Source organism: Coptis chinensis, chromosome 1 (assembly GCF_015680905.1).
Source record: "Coptis chinensis isolate HL-2020 chromosome 1, ASM1568090v1, whole genome shotgun sequence".
Classification (NCBI taxonomy): Eukaryota; Viridiplantae; Streptophyta; class Magnoliopsida; order Ranunculales; family Ranunculaceae; genus Coptis; species Coptis chinensis.
This window is the reverse complement of record NC_141456.1, coordinates 13,958,786-13,983,360: the sequence shown is the minus strand read 5'-3', so window position 1 is coordinate 13,983,360 and position 24,575 is coordinate 13,958,786. Positions and strand designations below refer to the sequence as shown.

At 35.6% G+C, this 24,575-nt stretch overlaps 1 protein-coding gene and 1 pseudogene across 4 annotated transcripts; one reads left to right on the top strand and one right to left on the bottom strand.

The window, feature by feature from the left end:
- The first annotated feature begins 1,587 nt into the window (after nucleotides 1-1,587).
- On the top strand, nucleotides 1,588-16,953 carry LOC147522336 (uncharacterized). 3 transcript variants are annotated; one of them, XM_086592775.1, is made up of 21 exons: nucleotides 1,594-2,156; nucleotides 3,060-3,148; nucleotides 3,236-3,343; nucleotides 3,562-3,669; nucleotides 3,801-3,891; nucleotides 4,197-4,255; nucleotides 4,613-4,675; nucleotides 4,774-4,818; nucleotides 4,915-4,950; nucleotides 5,607-5,662; nucleotides 6,385-6,466; nucleotides 6,709-6,813; nucleotides 6,928-7,075; nucleotides 8,281-8,434; nucleotides 9,169-9,391; nucleotides 10,629-10,679; nucleotides 11,985-12,035; nucleotides 14,137-14,226; nucleotides 14,335-14,472; nucleotides 15,692-16,775; nucleotides 16,832-16,953. In XM_086592775.1, the coding sequence occupies exons 1-20, from the start codon at nucleotides 1,967-1,969 to the stop codon at nucleotides 16,748-16,750; spliced, it is 2,946 nt and encodes a 981-aa protein (XP_086448901.1). In that variant the 5' UTR covers nucleotides 1,594-1,966; the 3' UTR covers nucleotides 16,751-16,775; nucleotides 16,832-16,953. The 3 variants fall into 3 exon arrangements, with proteins under 3 accessions (XP_086448905.1, XP_086448901.1, XP_086448896.1); XM_086592770.1 differs by having other exon boundaries at nucleotides 15,692-16,953; XM_086592779.1 differs by lacking the exon at nucleotides 11,985-12,035 and having other exon boundaries at nucleotides 1,588-2,156; nucleotides 15,692-16,953.
- Nucleotides 16,954-17,798: 845 nt separating this feature from the next.
- Nucleotides 17,799-24,524, bottom strand: LOC147522335 (serine/threonine-protein kinase VIK-like; annotated as a pseudogene). Its single transcript, XR_015199461.1, has 10 exons — nucleotides 24,498-24,524; nucleotides 22,044-22,070; nucleotides 21,832-21,948; nucleotides 21,548-21,642; nucleotides 20,474-20,594; nucleotides 20,284-20,362; nucleotides 19,662-19,721; nucleotides 18,938-19,205; nucleotides 18,732-18,847; nucleotides 17,799-18,290 (listed from the first exon to the last, which is right to left on the bottom strand). The product of XR_015199461.1 is annotated as a serine/threonine-protein kinase VIK-like (transcript).
- Nucleotides 24,525-24,575: the final 51 nt, after the last annotated feature.

Sequence of the window (24,575 nt, the reverse complement as noted above, 5' to 3'; positions counted from 1 at the left end):
AGTCATTGAAGCATGTTGGGGTACGAATGCCAACCCACAGACAGTTACTGGTATTTTGTTTATTAATTTGCAACTGTTAACACCTCGGGAAGCATATGGCTATGGCAGAGCGCGAGCTTAATAGGGAAGAAGTTGAGAGAATCAAGGCGAGGCTCCCGGAACTAGAGGCTTCTAGGCAGACAAAGGGGAAAACCTTAAGGATGTGAGATTGGAAGAGATGAACAAGAAAAACAGGGTCGAAAACATCTAGATTAATGCCTCTGAAAAGAAGCCAGTTAACACAAGTTTTAAGTGAAAAAGGTTATGATCCATTCCCCATAAGATGCCCAAAGCCAATGAATTCTTTTGAATAAAACCCTCTCACATAAGATTTCCAAAAATGGGCATTGTGGAGGCAATGGGGTAGTAGGAGTAGCAGGGACAACTAATGTGCCAGTGTTGCATACTGACCTTCATCTCCAAGTTAGTGCATTTCGTCTAATTTTATTTTATTTCTTTTTTGTGTTTGTTCATGTGTTTCGACGAACAACAGAGTCGGCCAATCAGGTGTACACAACGAATGACTGATACTTGAAGAAGACATCTGCATAGTAGGTTCCAGTCTCAATATTTCCTTCTTGCATGTGTAAGTGTGATGTCGTTTTTAAATTTTTTGCACTACTATAAATAAACTAATTTTTTTTACTACTTTTTTCCTAGCTTGAAAATTTATTCAGAATCAAACGATGGGAAATTATATCTATGCCGAAAAAGATAAAGCATGATACAAAAGACAGAATAAGCAGTTTACCTGATAACATTCTTCACAAACTTTCACCTTAGTAGATACAAAATACGCTGTGCAAATGAGCATTTTTGGTTTGGGCTTAGTGTGCACAATGGATCACACTTTTAACGCCTCTGAACTCCTTCATTATGCACTCTGTCAAAGTACTACATGTGGAGTTTGGTGATAATAGCATTTTCATTTGGTGATAATAGCATTTTCAGAATGGGGAGACCAATAATTAATGCAAGAATTGATCAAATGATTGTGCGACTAACGACAGGGTCAAACAGATATAATTTAGCGATGCGACTAGCATCCATAATTTCTTCTTTTTTTCGCCTCTATAGAGATGATTTGAAAAAATCACCACTCCGTCATTTGAATAATTTCAATTTTCATACACACGAAATGAGATCCACAATATATTGAAAATTTTTAAATGGTAATCTTGTCATATAGACATATTCCAAAAAGCTTTTACTTACACATTCAATTTACTCCACATATTATATTCGACTTAATAACTCTATAGAACAACTATCAATAGAAGCAATGTATTTTTTCTAATTGTTTATCAATGTGATCATTTCTCTTTCTAAAAAAATAAAATAAAATATTCTTCAACTAGATATAGTATACAACCAACAGCAATCAATAACAGTGTTATATCTTACATATAAATACTCATATGAGATAATTACAAAACCAACAGCACAAATGTTAACTTCATTAATATAATACCTATTTTTTTGGTAAATTAGTTTGTGGTACTGATATTGACTAAATTACATACAGTTAAATACCTGTTCCAATATATTTATTCGCACCATGACAGAGCGGCAAAAATCAAATCGGACAAAGAACACAACTAGCTGAAGGTGTTATTTTCAAATTGAAGTTTTTTGTCAAACCTCGACCTGTATTAATCTAAAACGTATTACAATATATCCATTCAAAAAAATGTAATATGTTACTATTCTAATTTACATGAGTTCATTCCTTTGATTTTTTCCACCCCAATTTCCTTTCCTATAACCCGTACAACGCCCGTACCCGTTTACTAGTAATAATAAAAGAAATAGGAATCGATCTAGTGATTCTTCGTCTTCGGTTGTTGTTAGAAATGAAACGGTTGTTTCTGTTGTTAGTAGTAGTAATAAGAGGAGGAGTGATAGTGGAGAAGGGAGATTTGGTTCTATGTCTATGATGAGTAGAGCTGTGGAGAGTATGAAAGCGGTTGGAGGAGGAGGAGGGAAGAATGGGAGTTTCGGTGATGAGAGTGATGAGAGTAGGAAGCAGCAGTTGAGGAAGGTTTCGGATTGTTCGATTCCTGATAGTGTTACCAGAGAAGATCCTTCTACTAAATATGAATTGCTCAATGAATTAGGTTTGATTTTTTTTTTCCTGACTCATTTTTATTTGTGAATTTATGTTTTAATGGATTGTGTTTGCTTATGGAATGAAAGAATTCGGAGACTAATTAACTTATATTGTTTAATTACACTACTTAAAGTTGCTAATTACAAGCTATGGTCTATCAGATTTTAGATTGTTAGCTAATATTATATAAGATATAACCTAGGATGGAGGTAGCGCCATTATATTCAGTGAGCCCATTGGTGAGGAGAAGTTGTGTTGACAATTAGTATTGGGGGTTGAGATTGGAATTCCTTATTGAGTTATTAAAGACATGATGGATGTATATTTTGAACACTGCAAGGGATACTAAGGCTACAATGTATTTTTATTTGCTCATTTTTGCTGCTCTAAGGCTTTGAAGGTATTATGTGTCTGGCATCTAGTGATGTAATGGTAAAGTCTTTTCTAAAGTGACTTCTAATGCCGTTAGAACTAGTTCTAGGTCGGCAGATACTCTCTGATGTGCATATATATATGATGTCAGGAATAGGTAAGGGATTAGAAGCTGGGTTTCGGGGAGGGTGGTAGAAGGTGGATCATGAAACCTCTCTTCTTGGCTTCTGTTTTGGTGTTGAAAATTGAACGAGCTTAAAGTTTGTTACTGTTGAAAATTGTACTTTGTCCCAGGGCCAACGATCGCTTCAAAAGCAATGTTTTGAAGTAGTCAACATAGGAAGCGTACTCACTAATAGAAAAACGATCCTAACTAGGAACTAAAAACTAGGAATTAAACTTCAGCTTCTTGATCACTAAAATCTTAATTTATTACTAATTTACTATAATTTAAAAACCTTGGAATTTAGAACATGGGACTGCTCTGTCTTGTATGTGAAATGTCATTTGTGAATGATAATGGTTTTGGGATTATCAGGAGAAGGCTCGTATGGAGCTGTTTACAAAGCTAGAGATATAAAGACTTCGGAGTTGGTTGCCATCAAAGTCATATCTTTAAGCGAAGGGGTCTGCGAGCTATATCACCTTTTCCTTTTTATCTAATATTGGGTGCGTTAAAGAATTGAATAAACAAAGTGTGTATGTCTTTTGCAGGAGGAGGGATATGAAGAAATTCGTGGTGAAATTGAGATGTTGCAGCAGTGTAGCCATCCAAATGTTGTTCGCTACTTTGGGAGTTACCAAGGAGAAGAATACCTGTGGGTAGGCCCAAAATCAACTAGTTGTATCGCGTGCCTTTCTATATGCAAATACACTATTTACGAGTGTCTATATATTCGTTATTTAACTTATTTAGGTTATTATACATGAAAACATCACCCATCTTTTGCACATATAAGGTCAAGAATTCCTGTTGGCCATTTAGGTGTTTTCTGTGTTCTGTGAGCAGCTCTTAATTAATAGTTTCCATGTCTTGGCAGATAGTAATGGAGTATTGTGGGGGTGGAAGTGTTGCTGACTTGATGAACGTCACTGAGGAGGCATTGGAGGAGCAACAGATAGCTTATATTTGTAGGGAAGCATTGAAGGTACTCTGTCGGTTTGGTGCTTAGTTTGAAGATGACCGCCATTTAGGGAAAGAGACCACCAGAATGTGCTTCCTAGTCTCTATTGTGTATGCCATGTCTTATTAATTTTTAACTTGACTTATACGTTGTAGGGGCTATCTTATTTGCATTCAATCTTCAAGGTCCATAGAGACATTAAGGGTGGTAATATCTTGCTTACGGAACAAGGAGAGGTCAAATTGGGTAAGTAAGGTACATATTTGTTAGAGCCATTGTCAGATATAAGTTCTATGATAAAGGGCAGCTTACCCCCCAGCTCTCCTTCCCTCGCCACCCACCCACCCACATTAGTGCTACCATATTTCCATGTAGATATTGTTCATGTCATCCTCAGGTGTAGGTGTAAGCAGCAGTTTGCAATCCCTTGACCACCCTGAGTTCTGGACCTAAGTTTGCTAATATCTCCATAGTAGGATACCATCATTTACCTGTATGTTAAGTTGACATCTCCCTAGCACCGCTACTGATGTGTTTGCTAACATGAGCAGGTGGTTTTGGTTTTGGTGTTGGGGCACAGCTTACCAGAACTATGTCGAAACAAAACACGGTACACTTATCTTGTTTCAGCCTGTAAGATTAAGTGCATCTTCTTCGTTGTTTTATTTTCTTTCAAAACTGTCCCAACCACAGTGAATATAACCTAGTGAGTGACTAACGGATGCCAATTTTAAAAATTGTTGCTTTCAGTTCTTAGTAGGATATCTCATCCTATATATATATGACCGTTTACCTCTTAAAAAAAAAGAATGTTGAAACTCTATCTGGGAAAGGTTAAAGATAAATGGTCTTCCTTGCTCCTAACACAGTATGACTTGGTTGATGTGGTTTGTAACTTATGTTTGGAAAGTTTTAAAGGTGTTTGTGTTTTTCTTTGATTTTTTAATTGGAAGTTTCGGGTTTGCAGTTCATTGGCACTCCACATTGGATGGCCCCAGAAGTTATTCAAGAAAACCGCTATGATGGAAAGGTGATGCATCCATCTTGTGGTTGTTGTTGTTGAACTACAACCTTATCTTCTGGTTTTCTAAAACCAGGTAATATTTCTTATGCTAATTTCTTCCCCAGGTTGATGTATGGGCCCTTGGTGTATCTGCAATTGAAATGGCTGAGGTATGTCTCTATAGTGCATAAATTGTTGGGTGAAAAATATTTGTTAATTTTGTTAACTTTGGTTGTTGACATTTTCTTGCTTTATATAATTTTCAGGGGTTGCCGCCAAGATCAACTGTACATCCGATGAGAGTTAGTACATGCACATGAATGCTTTTAACTGTTTTAAGATAGATGTTTTGGAAAAAAAAAATTATTGCTATATACTCTGTTTTTTTTATCATTCATGTTTATTTCAGACATTGCTTTTGACAACACCAATCCTTTTTGCTATTAGAATTCGAATGATCGCTACCTATGTTGTTCTTATATAAAACACATGTAATAAAAGGAAGAGTGTTTTCAACAAATACATGTACTTCATGTTTTTGTAGTGCTACTATATGATCTTGAAAACCAGACACATGTTGGAAGCTGACGGAGGTCGGTTCATTATTCTGCAATTGAAAATATAGACTAAATCACAAAATAGATAAACATGTAAGGCTTAAGCCTCAAGGTACTAAAACCATAAATGGCTTTTAGGCGTGCCTTGAGGCTTAATCTCGGTGCATTTATTTTAGATGCAAACTATTCACATAATATGCTGGGTATTTGATTACATGTCAGTAAAACTTCTCTATTTCAAATCGTGGTGTTCTGCAGTCTTCTAACACCACATTCAGTCGTAAGGGAAATTGAGTGCTTTCAGTAGGTTAGGGATTTTGCAGTTATTCCTTTATGAGCCTTAAAACTGATTATTTCGATCGTCTCATAAATAGCAATTCCTTTTCACCTTGTTTTGCTAGGTGCTGTTTATGATTTCAAATGAGCCAGCTCCAATGCTCGAGGATAAAAAAAAATGGTAAAGGGAAATGATTTGTCCTTGCGTTAAACTTTTTCCTCTTTTTTTTTTCCTCTCTCCAAATGGAATTGTCTAGTACATTTTCAGGAGTTTGGTTTAGTTATTTTGACTTAAGTGTACCATGAAAAGACTTTTAACTTCTCCTTGTCTAAATGTTGATCGTGTTTCCCAGAGTTTTGAGAATTTCAAGGTTGACAAGCAGGACGAACAAAACTAGCTTTTGACAAGTAGGACAAAGAGAACTAGCTCTTGACAGCCAAATACAAGTTCTGTATGGCATCTGACTAGATACCCAAATCTATTTAATGTCAGGGTTATTCCTACTGTAGGAATTATTCATTTCAACTTCAACAGCTAAACAACTTTTACAGCTTAGCTGGATGTCCTTTTTTGTCATAACCATGGGTGATAGTAACTGCATGTGATTGCAGCATCAAAGAAGACAAGCCCATCTTCATCTTGTGGTTAGCAATAAATATTATCACTTTCACCAAATAGTAAAGTGAAGTTCGCTACAGACAACAAGACTAAAAACCTTGAAAGCAGGAATTAATCCCCTGGCGCATGTTTGTCTCCAGCATGGATAGGACAAGACAATTCACATCTAAATATCGAATTGAATCCTCATCATATGGCAATAGTGCACAGAAGGGCATTAGTAGACTCATTATTGTTTGGTAGTTTCTATTTTTATTTTTAGTACCGGTTGTTACCTTGTGCAGGTCCCGCCTGTTCCATGATTTTGTGGCAAAATGTCTTACCAAAGAACCGCGCCTACGTCCTACTGCTCCAGAAATGTTGAAGGTATATTTGGCAATAGCACAAGTTTTTACCTATTTCTCAGGTTGCCAACTTTAGTCAAACATACAGTTGTTGGCTTGTTATATTTTCTGTTGCTCCTAGCACGTGAGTTTCTCCTCAAGTCTTCCGTACCCTTAAAAGGAAGCCTTTGTCATCAATAATGTTGTTCTAAATAGCTTTTTGTTAATTTCTGGATGCATATCGTTCTGAAAACTTAATTTTTTTTCCCAATATCTGAAATTCAGCACAAATTCATTGAGAAATGCAAATGGGGAGCTTCTGCCATGCTACAAAAGATCGAGAAGGCAAGGCAGATACGAGCTTTGATGGCTGTCCAAGCAGAAGATCAGGTTCCAGGGACCAACTTATTAGGATTCATTTCAAAATACATCTTTTCTTGACATTGTTTGTGTTGGCGTCTATTCTTTATTTTTAATACTCTTATTTTTTGTTATAATGAACAGGTGTTGGAGGAGACGCTGCCAAAATTGAATGAAGACTACAGAGACACTGTTCCATCAAAGCCTCCAAACATTGGAATTCCCAGTGATGATCTTCCATTGGAAAGTTCTTGGGATCACCAAACATCAGCTGGTGTACTTCCAGACGACGGTAAACTTACACATTCATTAATGTATTAGATGTTATTCACACTCATAGTGTAAATTTGTTTTTGCTGAAGAATTACGAGGTTCCAAATTCTGAGTTACATGTACAAACCTATTGCATAATCCCCCAAGAAAATAGCAAGGGTAGTTTTTAGAGCTTCTTAGTGGTAATTAGAACCTCTGCTTTGGGTGTTGGGTTAGATAACTCAGGATTAAAGCATTGTGTCTAGGTTAAATTCTTTCTTTCTTTTGGATGCATTTTGATAGCATAATTTAGATAAATAACGCAACACTGTCTGTACATAGAAGATTGTAATGTTTACCTGATATGGATCGGGTGCAAATTCATTTTTATTAGTTTGAAGCTGTACTCTTAATGGTTTCCCATGTCTTCAATCTCTGGGTATGAGTGGTATCCAACACGATGAATTTTTGGTTAATATTTTCCTCATACGCAGATGATTGCTTCGACGCGTAATCTTAACATATGCATGCTAAGGTGTTCAGTGGGCTGGTGTTGAGCCTTGGGAAGTTGGGTCCAAGGTCTTGAGTTTGATTCTCACCTTCACCGGGGAAAGGGAATTCAAGGGGTTGGGGAATAAAGTTCAAACTATTAGAAAGAAGAAACTTGGAGACAATGTAATCTATAGCTGCTGCGGCTGTAGAATTTGTTTTTAAAAAAGTACTACCAGACTGTAGAGTATTATCCCTCTCAGAATGTAGAGAAGTTTCCATCTTGTTTCTACTTTCTTTTCTTCAACTGATTGTTTCCACTTTCAGCCAATGGCCGACCATTTAAAACTATAAAAACAAACATTATTTCGGTTGGACCAACCTTATAGTACCGTCTCCTGCTTTGGATAAATGGCGGAACGTTCATTGCGATAATTGTACGTAACTGTGTGAACTATTATTATCACCTTCGTTCATGATCTATTAGCAGTTATATGACAGTACAAAGAAATCGATGTTTCCGAAATTTTTAAAGCTGAAATGGTATTTTTATACTATTGACAAACTAAAATTTGCTGAAAAATCGGCATATTTGAGATTTAGTGTCGGGATAGAATCTAACCCGCTGATTGTTTAAAGAACACTAAATTCCTCAAATGCAAATTTTGGTGTGGTTTTACCTTTTGAATGAAATGGGGCTCTTTATAATTTGTGGAAAGATCCTTCTGAGATACGGCTGAATTCTATGTAAAGCAGGTGGCTTTGGGACTGTAGTTATTCATGATGGTGCTGAGTTAGATCTGACAGCAAATCAAGCATTCATTTCCAATGCAAAAGAATCTTTACCTGCTCAGAGGACCACTGGAAGTACTCCCTTGATTGCATCAGGAGTTGAATCTTCTGAAATATGGTACCTCGGTTACTATTTGTTTCTGATGAACATTTATTTATTCTTGTATAAGCTAATTTAATGAAGGATGTATTTAAATAATATTTACTCATCAAGTACTAACAGGTGAATAATAAGTGAATCTCAATTATCTGACTCTCTAAATTTGTTTCCTTATTTATTGTCACATTCAAGAAAAATTGTATGCATTCCTCTTTTTATTTTATTTTTATATTTTTTAATTTGCTTACTATGTTCGGTATAAGCTTCTCTTCAATGTTTAGTAATAGTGACCTGTAAGAAAAATGAATATATTTTGACGTAGTAACTTTAGGTGCTTAAGAAGTGCTATTTAGAAAAGAAGGAAAATGACCAGTAAACTATGACAACTAATAAGAAGATTGTCACTACTGGATCCACACGTGATAAATGACCACTGAAGTATGAGGACTAATAAGAAGATTGTGTACTGGATTCACACGTGATAGAAGTTTGTGTCTTATATCTGCTCAATTGGCTTACTTTCAGCTACAGTGCGTTGATGAAAAAGAAAACCCATTCCCAGTAAGATACTCGATTTTGACTCTACTGTTTCTCTTTAGCCCCCTAGTTTATATTAATTATATGTAGTAATTCCTAGTGTCTCCAGTAACTTTTAATTACTATTTCTGCTTGATGCCTTGATTCACTAGATTGCTCAATTTAGTATCTTCAGGGGTTCAACACCATTTAATGGGGTACTTTAATTTTTACAGGAAAGGAGCTACAACTGCTTCTGTTAGCAACATTCAGAATGCAGAACCAAAACTAGATGCAGAGACGATACAAGGGTCATCAGATCTTGTACATGGATCTCCTGATTGTTCCCTGAATACTGATGACCTCTCTCAATTACAATCTGGAGGTGGCCGTGGTATTGGCAGTAGCACATTGAAGAGTGGAAATGTGAGTCGGAAAGCATTTACAGTGCAAGACAAGGTAAATTTCCTCTCACGTACATATTTCTCATCAAATAAAGAAACCTGAGCATTTTACATCATGTGGAATGGTAAGTACGTAAATGATCAAAAAATCTGTTACTGTTTTCTCTTTGACATTCTGCTCAGGGATTCTGTTGAGGTTCAGAGGTTTAGGGGACAGATTAGTGTTCATCACAGTGATCCGCATGGGAACCGGTTTACTTTAACCAATATCATATCATTGTTGAATGATAATTTTTTTGTCGATTTAATAGAAACACAGAATTGAGTCACATATTGAGTTAGGGTTTCTTTTAATGATCCTTTTTAGGGTAGTTTTTCTGATGTGAGTTAGGGTTTCACATAATTAATTGAGTCACATATTGATATGGTTAGTGATTATTAGAATAAGGTATAGTTACTAGTTTGAGGTTATTTAATGAGGGTATTTTGGGATTATTTTTACTTCCAAATTTACAGTAGCGAATTAGAAGTTGTTTTCCTATATATGGAGTTGTAGGCCTTTAACTAATTTAGTCTTTATGGATTAAATTGAATTGATTTTTAGTAGAGAATTCGTTGAATTTTCATCTTCGTTTTTGCTTCTTTGTTTTGGGGCTTTTCTTTTGTGTGGTAGGATCTGTCCAAATAAAGTTGTTAGTGACTTTGTTTTTGGTATTGATGGAACTACTTGTTCGTGTAGCAATATAATCATCATTTTATTTATCCTAAAAAAAAAAAAAACGAGGAAGCTTCAGTGTCTTGTCATATTCTGGCCAAAATTGAGGTTTATAATTGTCCGGCTCAATGGATGGAGAGACTATGGTCTTTCTGTCGTGAAAACATAGTGGAGGGTCTCCACTGGGGACACGAGGTGCATCGAGATTCGAGAGTATAGCATCTTGACTGTGTAATAGGTGCTATAAAATGCAAACATGTGTTAGGTACTTAGTTTATTTTTGTTTCGTTTGCAGCTTTGGTCCATCTATGCAGCTGGTAATACAGTCCCCATACCATTTTTAAAGGCAACAGACATATCTCCCCTAGCTTTGCTATCGGACAACATGCTGGGTTGCTATATATCTCATCTTATGCTACTGTATTGTAGGATATCTCATCCTGTTGTATCATTGTTTAGACATATATTAATAAAACTAGGCTTTTCTAATAAAAAAATAAAAAAATAGTGATTGTATTTTGATTTAAGTTTCACGGAAGTTGTTGCTTATATTTATCATTTTTATTTTTTGTGATAGGATCCAAGAGAGCAGGCTAGGTCAGAGACAAGGGATTGGTTGAATAATGTGGTATGAGATTCATCCCTTTGCTTGCTCATAAAAAGTAACGGATGAATCCTATATATTATTGTTTTTTTTTTTTTTTTTTTTTTTCTCTTGATGGATATAGGATACCTCATTCTTAAACTTTTCATATTATTAATATAATACATATACTTTTACCGACCAATAAAAATAAACTATAACTTGTTGAATTGTCATGAACTAGTGGTTTAAGTGTGATTTAAATGGTTATTAATACTTGCCTTTCGATTAGGACCTTACATTTTTCATTGTAGTTCATCTTATTGTTCACTGTTGTGTTATATGGCATGTTGAATTCATAGTTATTAGTTTTATTTGGTTTCAGTATGTATTCTGAACTTGTACTTAGCGCATCTGAAATCCCAACTTAATTTATGCATCAAATGTAACCGTATTTGGGATTTTGACTTCATTGATGTGTGTCTGACACTGAGTTGTGCGTTGATACTACAAGAGGGGGTTTTGAACGTTTCAGACTGGTAGCATTCACAATCAGTCTGATAATTTCACTCCAGTACCCAGCTAGTGTTTTTTCAATGGCACTTGGGAACTGAAATTGCTTGGTGGGCTTCAACTGTTGAGATTATTACACCCCATTTCTAGGCATTGCTCAACCTCTTTTTATGTCATGGTTGCAGAAAGTAGACAAAGGATGCAAGATGCTGATAAAAGGTTGTCTATTGTAGTCTGTCAATTGGAAATAGCTGACTGAAATATTTATTTTGACTGGATCCACAATAATATCAATGAAAGCATGCAGACATCTATTTATCGAATGAATACTCCGGGGCTTTTATGACGGTCAACTTATCTTCTCATAGTTTGACCACTTCCTCTAATGCCAAGATCTAATTCTTTTTTTCTCATAGTCTGGAATACTCGAACTACAAATTTCTTTTATCTAGTTTTCATTTTTTGTGGCTTTTTCTATTCGTGAATTACCTTTCTTAGTGCATATGGTAGAGGTTGCAAGAACATCAATTGAAAATAGCAAAAGTATTAATAAAAACGCATAATGAGACCCAAGACATACTATTTGAGGCGTTTATGTTTAGATGGAGTCCATTATGAGCTGATTGGAGTTGCTCTTTGTTTTTTGTTTTTTTTTTTTTTTCTTTTCTCTCTTCTTATGCTATTGTATTGTAGGATATCTCATCCTATTGTATACTTGTTTAGATATATATAAAATAAAACTAGACTTTTCTTATATAAAATAAATAGTGATTGTATTTTGATTTAAGTTTCACGGAAGTTGGTGCTAATATTTATCATTTTTATCTTTTGTGATAGGATCCAAGAGAGAAGGCTAAATCAGAGAAAAGGGATTGGTTGAATAATGTGGTATGAGATTCATCCCTTTGCTTGCTTATAAAAAGTAATGGATGAATCTTATATATATACAATCCCTCTCTTAGAAGTATGTACTTTTTTAAGGACATAAGTTTAACTTCACCTAGAAAATGAATTCAAACCTAAGTTTTTGTGGACATGATGTACTCACCATAAAAATCATTCTCACAAAATTTCAGCTAATTTGGAAAAATCTAACATAGATGAAAATTGTTGAAATCTAACAGTTTAGAAATGTCGAGTTTTTGCAATCATCGTTTGCCTAGGTTAGAGGTATCCAAATGAACTGAAATTTTGTGGAGATGATATTTATGGTGAGTACATCATATCCACAACAAATCATATTTGAATTCATTTTTTAGGTGAAGTTTTATTTACGTACTTATTTTAACTTTAAATTTAACTTAAAATAATATATATATATATATATATATATATATATATATATATATATATATATATATATATATATATATATATATATATTTTGATGTGTATAGGATACCTCAATCTTAAACTTTTCATAGTATCAGTATAATACATATACTTTTACTGACCATTACAAAATAAACTATGACTTGTTGAATTGTCATGAACTAGTGGTTTAAGTTTGATTTAAACGGTTATTTAATACTTGCCTTTCAATTAGGGCCTTATAGTGTTCATTGTAGTTCATCTTATTGTTCACTGTTGTGTTATATGGCCTGCTGAATTAATAGTTATCAGTTTTATTTGGTTTCATTATCTGGTATTCTGAACTCGTACTTATAGCACATCCGAAATCCCAACTTAATTTATGCGTCAAATATAACCGTCTTTGGGATTCTGACTGATTTGACATGTGTCTGACACTGAGTTGTGCGTTGATAGTACAAGAGGGGGTCTTGAACCTTTCAGATTGGTAGCAGTCACAATCCGTCTAATAATTTCATTCCATTACCCAGCTAGTGTTTTGTCAATGGCACTTGGGAACTGAAATTGCCAGGTGGGCTTCAATTGTGGAGATTATTGCACCCCATTTCTAGGCATGCCCAATCCATGTTTTATTCCTGGGCCTCCTCTTTATAGATATAAAAGTTTGCTCTCTCTACAAGTTTGAGCTTTTGGAGTCATCAACCTCATCAAGATTTGAGATAATACATATCTCAAAGACCTGATGGCTTGACTTGACTTATGTGTATGGGAAGAATAGTTTTTGCACACAATTTATTATCTGTCATTTAGTAAAATTACGAATGTGGCTGATACATTGCATACCCACCCAAGAACACATACATGCATTTGAATAGGGGTGGCAATGGGTCGTGTTGGGTTGGGTTGGGTTCGTGTCGTGTCATATTTGGGTCACGTGTTAGGAGAGCAAACCCAAACCTAACTCAATTACTAATCGTGTCGAGTTTGTCAAAACCAAACCCAACCCGCCTATATAATAGGTTACCCAACGGGTGACTTACTAAGCCAACGGGTCAATTTCGGATCAGTTTCAGATTGGATTCATAGATAACCTGTATGCAAAATATTTAGTATTTCACGATTTTTTTTATCAATATATATATATATATATATATATATTCTCAAAAACCATCCATAATTCAATTACATATTAATAAAAATTGAATAACGAAACATATCTTTATCAAATGAATCAATATGACGGCTAATCATTCTTATTTTTAGTCATTTATTTTAGGTAGTTGGGATGATGAGATCTTAAAAAAATAAGGAAACTTATTTTACAACAAGTTATATAGGTCACGGGTTGATGACCTGACCCATTAGACCTGAGAACTAATCGGGTCTACTATAATGGGTTATTTGAGTTAACATATGTGAGCCTAACCCAACCCATTTATTTGATGGGTTCGGCGGGTCAACCCTTAAATGACCCAAAAGTTTTTTTTTCCAACCCGAATCCGTTAATTTCGTGTCGGATTTGTGTCGGGTTAGCGGGTTGTGCATAAATTTGCCACCCCTACATTTGAAAACCCTTGTTTTGTGCTCTAAAGTTGATGTCACGTGGAACGCATACTTATGACATGATCTCCACATGCCACTCTGACAGACTTAAGACCTATCTTCTGTGCTTTAATAGGTGTCAGAGCTAGAGTCCGAAGTTCATTCCTTTGAAGCTGAGATTGTAGGACTCTCCGTAAAGAAAGGAATGGCAAGATCACCTAGACTGGTAAGAGAGATGGAAGACCATTTCCTAACTAATACTGTATCCATCATTTTTATTGTGTTTATATTGTTGGGTACCCATTTGTATTGATGAATATACTTTCATTTACAGACACATTTGGAGACTTCCATTGCTCAGCACAAAGATCACATAATGAAGTTAGAGTTGATTTTGAGATTGTTAGATAATGATGAGTTGAATCCGGAGGAGGTTAACGATGTCAGAGATTACTATGTTGAGCGCAATCAAGTAGGCATACCTAATTATTTATGTTTCTGTTTTTTGGTTAACTATTTGATTAGTTTTTCATGTGGTATCAATGATGGCACATATGTGACTCATATATGTTACTGGACTATTGATTGCCTGAACTATTGCCCCAGTTCATAATGGACATCATGGAAAAATTCAATGGCGAATAATATCCTCAATTTGAATTTTTCTGTGTGTCAATAAAGATGCCGGCGTTAAATGAATATTAATACTATGTATTATGCTAAAGCGTTATCATTATTTTTCTCATGTGGATCAAAATTGCTAGGTTTACTTCGGCACTTAGCTTTACAAAATAGGTTGGCTTTATGAAATGAAGAATCCAAGGCTTTTTGTTTAGCTGAGATTAATTAGTCGTGTAGTTTGTTGGTTGGGTTGGCTCTAACTGCCAAATCTCCTTTTACTATGACTACCAAGTCCCATCTTCAAGCTTTAATGATTTAAAATATGATATAATTATTGTTTGATGTTAAGTATCAATTTTGATGCTCCAGTTTAGATTGTTGTTTCAAATGAAATAGGCATTTTGGATGGGTGATGGAATTCAATTTAGTGCAAGTCTTGGACAAGTTGAAGTTGGCAGGACAGTTAGGGTTCTATGGTAACTTTGAAGATCGATCGCCCTTCTTCTTTTATTCTATTAATACTAAAAACATACCCCACCCACCCCACCCCCCAACAGGAAGGTAGCCCTGGTTGGCACTGTTTCAGAGGGTAGTTGTGATCCCTAGGTTTGCTGCAAAGGAAATGGTAATATATGTTGTATGGATTAATTGTACATTTTTTAGTGAGCTATTGAGGATTTCAAGTTATAGAGGTGGGATTTGATTGTGGTTTTATTAGTATTTGTAGAATCTTTAGTTTACGGAAGTGGGTTTTTGATCAGTTCAACACGGAGGTTGGAAATTTAATTGAGGAATGGAAGTTGAACGATGTTTATGTGTCATCTCCTCAACCTCTCTGACTTGTTTCTTAAGGATATGGAGAAGGGTCATTTCCAAGGGCTTTGTTATCCTAGAATAGTTCCGAGCTTCTTATTATATTGCTGTAATTATTTTGGACCTTTGGACAATTGGATTATTGTTCCCGTTCATTTTTTTTTCTCTCTTTATTCCAGTGTTTGGTTATGTCATTTAAATGATTGCCATGAGATGTTCAGCTTAATGCTTATACAAATGTTGCTTATTTCTTACAGGTTTCAAGAGGTTTTGATGAGCCCCAGGAGAAATCTCCAGAGAAAGGAGCCAATGGTATCCTAAGTTCAATGAGAATTTTTTTAGGTGAACTAAGAAAAAAGAAATTGCAACAATATTCAAGTGGCGAACTTGCAAGATTTACAGAAGATTTCACTAATCAAGTAGGTTCTGGTGCGTATGGAGATGTTTTTATAGGTAAATTACCTAATGGTGTGCAAGTAGCTGTGAAGAAACTAAGAGACAGCGCCATGACTGCCATGGAATACACATTCATGGCCGAAGTGAGAACAATGAGTAGGACTTTGCATCGAAACTTGGTTAGACTTTTTGGGTATTGCTTTGAGGTCAATATGAAAGCACTTGTATATGAGTACTTAGAGAATGGATCTTTTGATAAGGTTTTATTCGAGAATCACCTTAATTTACAGTGGGAGGCTCTGTATGAAATTGCAATTGGGATAGCAAAGGGGCTATCTTATTTGCACGAGGGTTGTGATGAGGAGATAGTTCACTACGATGTAAAGCCTGGTAATGTGCTCCTTAACTCAAAACTTTTTCCTAAAGTTGCAGATTTTGGACTGGCCAAGATTTCTCAAAGAGATTCAAGTCATATCTCTGTGATTGGGTTTAGGGGGACATATAGCTATGCGGCCCCAGAAATGTGGAAGCAAATGCCTGTGACTCCTAAAAGCGATACTTACAGTTTTGGAATGATGTTGTTTGAAGTTTTGGGGAGAAGAAAGAATAATGATGGTCAAAATTGGCTTCCTGGACTAGTATGGGAAAATTTCAAGAAAGGACAGCTAGATAAAGTTATGGAGTACTGCAGCATCAAGGACGAGAATAAAGTGAAAGCAAAGATATTATGTATGACTGCGTTATGGTGTACTCAGTATATGCCAAACGACAGGCCAACGATGAGTGATGTGGTGCAGATACTTAAGGGGAACATACAACTTCCATCACCTCCTAATCCGTTTTATCCATACAGTGACTCTTCAAGCGGAAGCAGCAGTTGGGGAGGTAGTTCCACGAAAGTTAGTGGACCTCCCCATTAATCTTTAGTAGTTATTCATATATCATGTACATTGCCCATCAAAGTACACAAGGTTGTATGCAAGCGTGTTAATCTCTAGTAGTTACATTGTCCATCAAAGTCTACAAGGTTGTATGCAAGCGTGTTGTGTGATTTTGTTAAATATTCAGTGTAGAATTTACAATATTTTTCATGATTCCTATACCATCAGATTATTTTTATTAATGTCAAGTTATCAAAGTGTCAAAAAGATGAGTTTCACCCTTGGTACGAGGCATCACAAAATGTTCCAGTTGGTTAAGAACAAAGAAGACCTCGTCAAAAAAAAATTTTGTATCTCTAACCCTAACTTTACTCATTTGGGTATGAGTGACTCACTTCCAGTTGTTAATGAAGATTGTATTTATTATAAGGTTAGATGTCTCTTTTGATAGAAAAGGAGGGAAGGAGCAACTAGAGTGATAGCTTGGGATATTGAAGGAAAGTCAGTTGCCACAGTTTTTAGAATATTTGAAGTCACAGCAGTGAAGAAGCTAAGTTTGTGGTCCACCCGGTTGGAACTCTATATACAAGTTGTTTTCTCATTGAAGGATATAACCAAACAATATTCACACTTGGGCAGGTGCTGGGTAGCAAAGTCGGTGAAATCTTTGAGTGATGATATCAGAGGTCTGAAGCTCGAACTCCGCCAGCATCAAAGAGTAGCCCGTTGTAACAACTTCAAAACTTTTGGGTCTCCCTCCAAATACACACACCATTTAACTTTTTTTTTTTTTTCTTGGGCGAGACCCTAATTTCCCATCTAGTAGGAGAAAATCCTAATTGGCTGTATCTCGTTGGTGTTTTTGTCCACTATGTAAGTCACTCATCAAACACGTGATAAAAAAGTTCACAAGGATTTCGTTAGTTATATGTGACATCATTTTTCTGCTTAATTTTCCTTATGCCATACAAGTGATACAACGTGAAAATAAATAAAAAAGCATTAAAACGTTCATTAATTCATTACCACAAAAAAGGGATTTGTCATGGCAATATGGCAATTGCAAATTGGAAAAAACTAGGGAACATTTTGTTTAAAACTTTCCACATTTGCATCTATTTCCATAATACCAAGGCGGAGCCTTAAAGCGGCGAAAGTTCTTGCAACAAAGCGTACGTTCATATTCCTATTCTTCAATCTTCTACACAAGGACATTTCTTTTCTTTTACGTACTGTTACATTATAAAATGCCACCCAACTGACCTAAGATGCACCAATTTATGTGGCCCGCCCACAAAAAACTGAGTGAAAATGATATCAGGGAGGGGCTTCGTTTTGCAACCCCTGGGGAGAAAATGGCTCTCTTCACGACACATCCTCTACCAGTAATGATGGAGAGAAAGTGATGCAGAAATATGGGAGAACCCCTTGGTTTATAGCTCTTACGTGTGAAGAGGTTCCAAACTTCCAATGATGATCTGTTGGAAGGGTCCCTTTAATCTTCTCAAGCTTTTTGAGGATTTCGGAAAAGGAAGGCCTTTGGTTCATGTCAGCAGCCCAGCATTGCTCCTCCGTCAGCCTAAAGTTCCACATACAAAAAAGTGTGAATAAACTTGTTCATGACCAGATATTTACTAAAAGCCTAGTAGTTAGTAAAGCACCAAAAACTCCTCGGCCAATGAGAGAAGGTTCTACTTTGAGAGCCTAAGTCAATACCCCAAATACAGCTATCCCAAGACTATCCAGTTAAGTTTATGTATGTCAGATGAAACACTTCTAGTGTCTGCTATGAACATGACTGATACATTCCTAAATCAGTTGTTAGTGGTCACTTGCATGTCAAGCCAACTAAGTCAACAGTTGTGACATCTCTTAAGCTGACTCGACAGTTGTGACCTCTGTTGGTGACCACTGATTAAACAGGTCCTAATTAATTCATAACATGTCCATGCGAATTTATAGTGAGAACAGAAAGATTGCTTTGCCCTTCAAAAACGCAATATACTGCAAGTTGACTTACATTCTTAGTTCAGGGATATAGCCTTTCGAACGAAATATGGGTCTATGTCCTTCTATCACATACTTCGCTGCTTCATAAAATTCATAATTTGACATTGGTGGATCACCTTCAAGCATCTACAGAGAGGTTCAGGGAGCCATAAAATTAACGGAAAACCAATGCTGCTTTTTCCCAGAAGGCAAACTAAATGTGAAAAACAACAATACCTCGTATAAAATCATCGCAAATGAGAAAACACCAACCTTCTTGTCATACTTTCGACGTTTGAAGACCTCAGGAGCCATATAGGATAAGATTTAAAACATGCAAAAAAAACTATTTCCTTCACGAGAATGTTATAGCCATTACTCACAGCTTCCAGTTTCTCCAGTCATTTTGTAGACATCATGACAATTTTGAACCCTGATGAGCTTGCTTAATCCAAAGTCTCCAACCTTCAAATGGTCTGCGCTGGTGTTGACTAGAAGAACATTCCTGACATTTTACTAGATTCAGCACAAACCGATGTGCATAGCAACTCTATGCTAAGGTTACTATGGAAAAGAAATACATAATCTTTATCTTTTCTTTTGCAAAATATAGTGTTACAAAAATCTAACATTCACTTATTTACTATGTAATCTACGAAATATAGTCATCTCTTCTTTTTTCCTTTTAAAAATTTTTTTTTTTTTTTGGGGGGGTGGAATTTTTTAATTGTTTTTGATAGTTTGAACGTTTTATTCCCTAACCCCTCAAAATGCCTTTCCCCATCAAGGTGGGAATCAAACCCAAGACCTTGGACTCAACCTCCGAAGTCTCGAACACTAGGCCCTTGGACACACTTTACTATTAAGAGTAATATAATAACTACAGGTACCAAATTAGAATGCATCAGAAACCTTCAACTAGAAAAACTAAGCTTACACCTAAATAAGTCCCAAAACATACCTTGGCTTTAGGTCCCGGTGAATTATGACATTTGGCTCATTATGAAGATAAGTCATGCGCCTGATCACACGAGAACGTGAAATTCCAATCAGCATGTGCACCAATTGACCAAACCACTCAAAAAGTGAACATTCTTTAGTGTAAAATGCACTATAAGCTACACACTGTTATATTGGTGAACCCTGTTTTGCAAAAGTTAGTTGATTCTAATATTTTTCAATTCACAAAACTCCCACATGAAAATAAATTTTTCTACTGATATTTTCCAGTATCTTTAGAAACTAGTGACCTGTCAGCTTTAGAGATACAGTTCTAAACCACTATAAATAATGCCCTGGTGCCTTCTTTTTGGATCAATAATAATGCCTTGCTGCTGAAAACTTCTAATGAATTGCAACCAGAGCTAATTCCTAAATCTTTATAGGTATGTTAGCGAGCTTGCTTAAAGGAAGACCGCCAACAAAGAACTGAGATTTGGGACTATATTGGTTCAACCATTAACCCTAACACGTTTGTGTCCAACTTCTCTTTTTCATATACACTTCTCAACTGTCTCGATTGAACTAGTTATCTGGGTACACAACAATGGAATGTACCGGAGAATGTTTTTCGAACTTGTTACCTGGCAATGTCTAGTGCAAAATTGATAGCCTTGCTGGATTAAGTGAACCCTTTTGTTTGAGATGCTGATGGAGGTCACCCTAAAGTCATAAAAACAACTGGTTATCTTAAAAATACAGCTCCTATCACGAGCGTCTTCTATCTTGAATACTCTTAAAAGAGTTACATTGCAAAGTACTTAGGTGTAATACCCCTTGGAGATATTCTGTGATTAGCATTAGAGGCTTCCTCTCAGTGACTGCTCCAAGAAACTGCACTATGTTCGGGTGACGCAGCTTCACTAGCAAATTGACCTCATGCCTGAAGTCCTGACTGGATAGATTAAGAAAACAATAAGGTCTAGTCTTCTTGGAATATTCTGAAAACACGATTATGCCATTAAAATAGACAATGAGCAGTGTTAGACTACTCTCAGAAACCCAGTTAAGATGGTTGAAAGCATCTAGTGATGTCTGGTCAAGAGGGGTCCTAATTAAGGATATATATATAAGCACACACAAAGAGCAAGCCTGTGAGTCATACCAAAATTCATGTACTAAATTGCTGACATACTTGTTTAATAAGTTTGAAAATAAGAACATGTGACAAAGATAGTTAGGTCTTGTGGGTGATTATCATACAAAAAAAATGCACTAAAAAAGACAAAAAATACAAGTAAAATAAAAGTTAAGGCCATGCAAACACAAAAATCTGAAGTAGAACAGAAAAGCAAAGTATGTAAACAGCTTTCTCCACAGAGGAAAAAGGACGAAAGGGCAAAAGAAGAGGAACAAGAGAAGCAGAAAAGAATGCGTGCTCTATAACAGAACTAGAAGGGAGAATAGAAAAAGAATTATTTTTAGACGCGCCACAACATTGCACATGCAGAGAGAAGAAGATGGGAAGGAGGATGACAAAAAGTAACTTAATAAGTTTTTAAACCAGAAACTGAGGTAGATGATAGAAAATTAATCTAGTGAAGCTATTTACAGTTACACTTCTAAGAGTTCTCCTGCAAAGAATACAATTGAGTTAAATCCAGCAAGTAGACAAAAACTATAGTGCATTGGCAACCGTTCTGGAATTTTCTTGGTCCTAAACCTAGGTTTTAGTGGTCCTACCAAGGCGACAAGGTTTTTATTTTTTATTTTTATTTTTTTGCTGAATTAGCACGGTGAGGAGGCTGCCTGGACAGCAGCTAGGTAAAGCTTTAACTACATTGGTATAGAACATTCAGAAACATTGACAAAGATTGTAAAGTAACCAGTTTGGTATACTGCTCTTACATCACCAATCTATCATCTGAAAGAAAGGGGAGAATGCGTTTGATAGCTACTGGGGTCCCACCCCAGCCTGCTTTCAGAATTTCACCAAATGATCCCTACAATTAACAAAATCCAAATTATCATATCAGGGTAACCTGATTATAGAATTCAACTAATAAAATCCAATTTGATACCAGGTTCCCACCAAGCAAATCATTAGCTAAATAATAAGTTCTCCACAAGGTTGTAGAATATGGTCCTTAATATCATACTGAAAAGGTTATATATAGTAATAAAGGTTTCACCTTTCCAATCATTGCTGAGTTTGAAAAATCCAGTTCAGAAGGGTCAATTTCCCAATCGCTCTCGTTTGGAAGAGGGGGTGGAACAGTCTTCGGTTCAAAATGACTGCCATATTGTCCCTGCATAGAAAAAAGGATATTAGGCCTCAAATCGAGAATTCACTAGCACAATACAAGTCAAGAGCTACAATTCAATGTTGTAGATCACAACTTACATAAGATAAGCCACCATATGTTTCGAACTTTTGATGCAATAGCAATTGCAAAGAACGAATTCCTCGAGAGGTTCAATTAAAGGAATTTTGTTTTCCCTTTAAAATTCTTTAAAACCTTTGTTTTTGGGTGTTTATCAATTTTATTCGTTGGTGTTATTAATTCGAAGTTGCTTCGGCCTTAGTAATACATCACATTGACAGGAAATCCTTTAGAGCATTTGCAATGCAGGTGATAGTTTTCACCCCCTCTATCACCGCCACCTCCTCACTTTTCACCCCCTCTATCACCAACCCGGTGATAAAAAAGCGTGAAAATGCGCAATCTGAAAGGTGATAAAAATATATCTGGGCGGGATGTTGGATTCGTGCCCTGACATAAAATTGAAAAAAAACACTCGGACGGAATGAAACATCCCCCGTCTCGAAAATTTATAAAAAATCGAAAAAAACCGAAAAATCATGCGAGGGCGGAATCTAACATCCCGTCCAAAAAAAACCATTTTTTAAAAAAAACACGAGGCGGAATCCAACATCCCGTCCGAAGTTAACAAGTCGATGATAAACTTCGGTGGGAAGGTTTAGCTTGTTTTGAACTTCGGGAAAACTATCACCGAGTTTATCACCCAGCATTGCACAGCACTTTTAGAGGAAAGTAGGTGATAGTTATCACTTCCCCCCCTCTATCACCTGCATTGCAAATGCTCTTAAGAAAATGTGTAGTATCTTAAGGAAATTCAAACTTATGTATTGAAAGACAAGGCCAGGTTTTACTGCAATTAGATGACACCCTTTTTCAACTAGAAATAGCTGAGTTAAAAAGATTTGTTAGCAAATTAAAACGGTTTATTTTCAACTAAAACGGAAATCTTTGTTTCCTAATTAAAACTATTTGTTGGAAAATTTGTATATGTTCTTTAGCAAGTTTTCAAAAGAGTCGGCGAGAATGCATGGGCTTACTTTCTAGTCAAAAGAATGCATGGATAAGCCCTTTCCAAATCAAAAGGGTCCTACTTTTAATGTAAATTGTGTTTTTACAAACAAAATTAATGATAAGCCCTTACCAAATAATAAGGGTCCTACTATTAACACCCTCCAAATTGTAGCCTTTGTGTTTTTCTTCTCTCTTCATCACTCTTTAACCCGCATTTACCAAATTACCACAAGATTAGCATATATATGTTGGGGCAATAGTTAAACTCCTTTGTAATACCCCCACCCAATTTTTTTAGAAAAATAGAGGAAAAAACAAACACAAACACCCGTCGTTTAGCCTTTGGGATTTTTTCTTCTCTCACACCATTGTTTTTATTAAATTTGATTAATTAGTTTTGGACTTGAGGTATAGTTTTTAGGGAAATTAGGGTTTAATATTGGTTTAGTTAAACTTTGAGTTTAAATGTAGAAGAGTAAAATGGGGGAGAAAGGCTACAAAGAGGTTGCCATCAGGTTAACTTGATGTGTTTGGGGGTTGCCCAACAAAAAACATATTTTAAGTCAATGACAAACTTGTAATAAATATTTTTTTTTCTAAAAAAAATGAAAGGTGCCCATTTTATTGTTTTGATTATAATGATTAATTAAAATGGAATGGCAAAATATTTTTGGGATTAAAACACATTGTTTAGTATACATGTTTTAAATGAACTATAAAACATAATAGTGTGTTAGGGATTAGGTCCTTAGGGTTTAGCATTGAGTTTAAATGTTAAAAATGTTTAACACAAAACATATTTTTAAGTCAATTTTTACCATAAATATTTTTTTTAGTTGAGGAAATGAAAGGTGCAAAGCAAACAGAATTAAAATGGCAAAATATTTTGGTCCTTAAAACTATTGTTTAACTGTTTAGAACAATCGAAAACATAATAGTGTTCTAAACCTTTTTTTACCTTGGCTTTAAGGTCAAACAGGGTTAAGTGTTGTCAATAAGAGAGATTCTAACCTTTTCCCTCTTTAAGGTCGGGTTAAAGTGTTGTCATACTACCATGCGCCCCGAAAGAAGCGACGCATGGGCCTCCCAATATATAAGGCCCAAAAATATAGTTTTAGTGGAAAAGAATTATTTCGCAAATCAAAAGCCTAAACCGATGAAAAACCCAAAAAACCAAAAATTTCACAGTAAAGAGTCGATTTTCTCATATTCTCTTTTCTCATTAATTATGTTCATAAAAAAAAAAAATAACAATAGATATAAGAGATGAGGAGATCTTCTTAAATGACTAAATCTCTCTCATACAAGCCATTTTGCAACACCATCGTAGTTTACCTTAATAGTGTCATAGGGAGGGAGAGATCACTTAATAATAACCAACTCATTAATGGAGTTATGCATACAACCATTACAGAAAGACCCGAAAACAAACTTTCCTTTGTCAAGCAAAAAAAAAAAAAAAAAAAAAAAAACCTTCTTTTCTCTAGTCTTTTTTTTTTTCCAACCGCCGCTCCCATACCCACCTGCAACGCAACGAGTCTAAACTTCATGTTCATCCGCAGCTAACACACTCTCTTGATAACCCATTTGTTACTTTGATT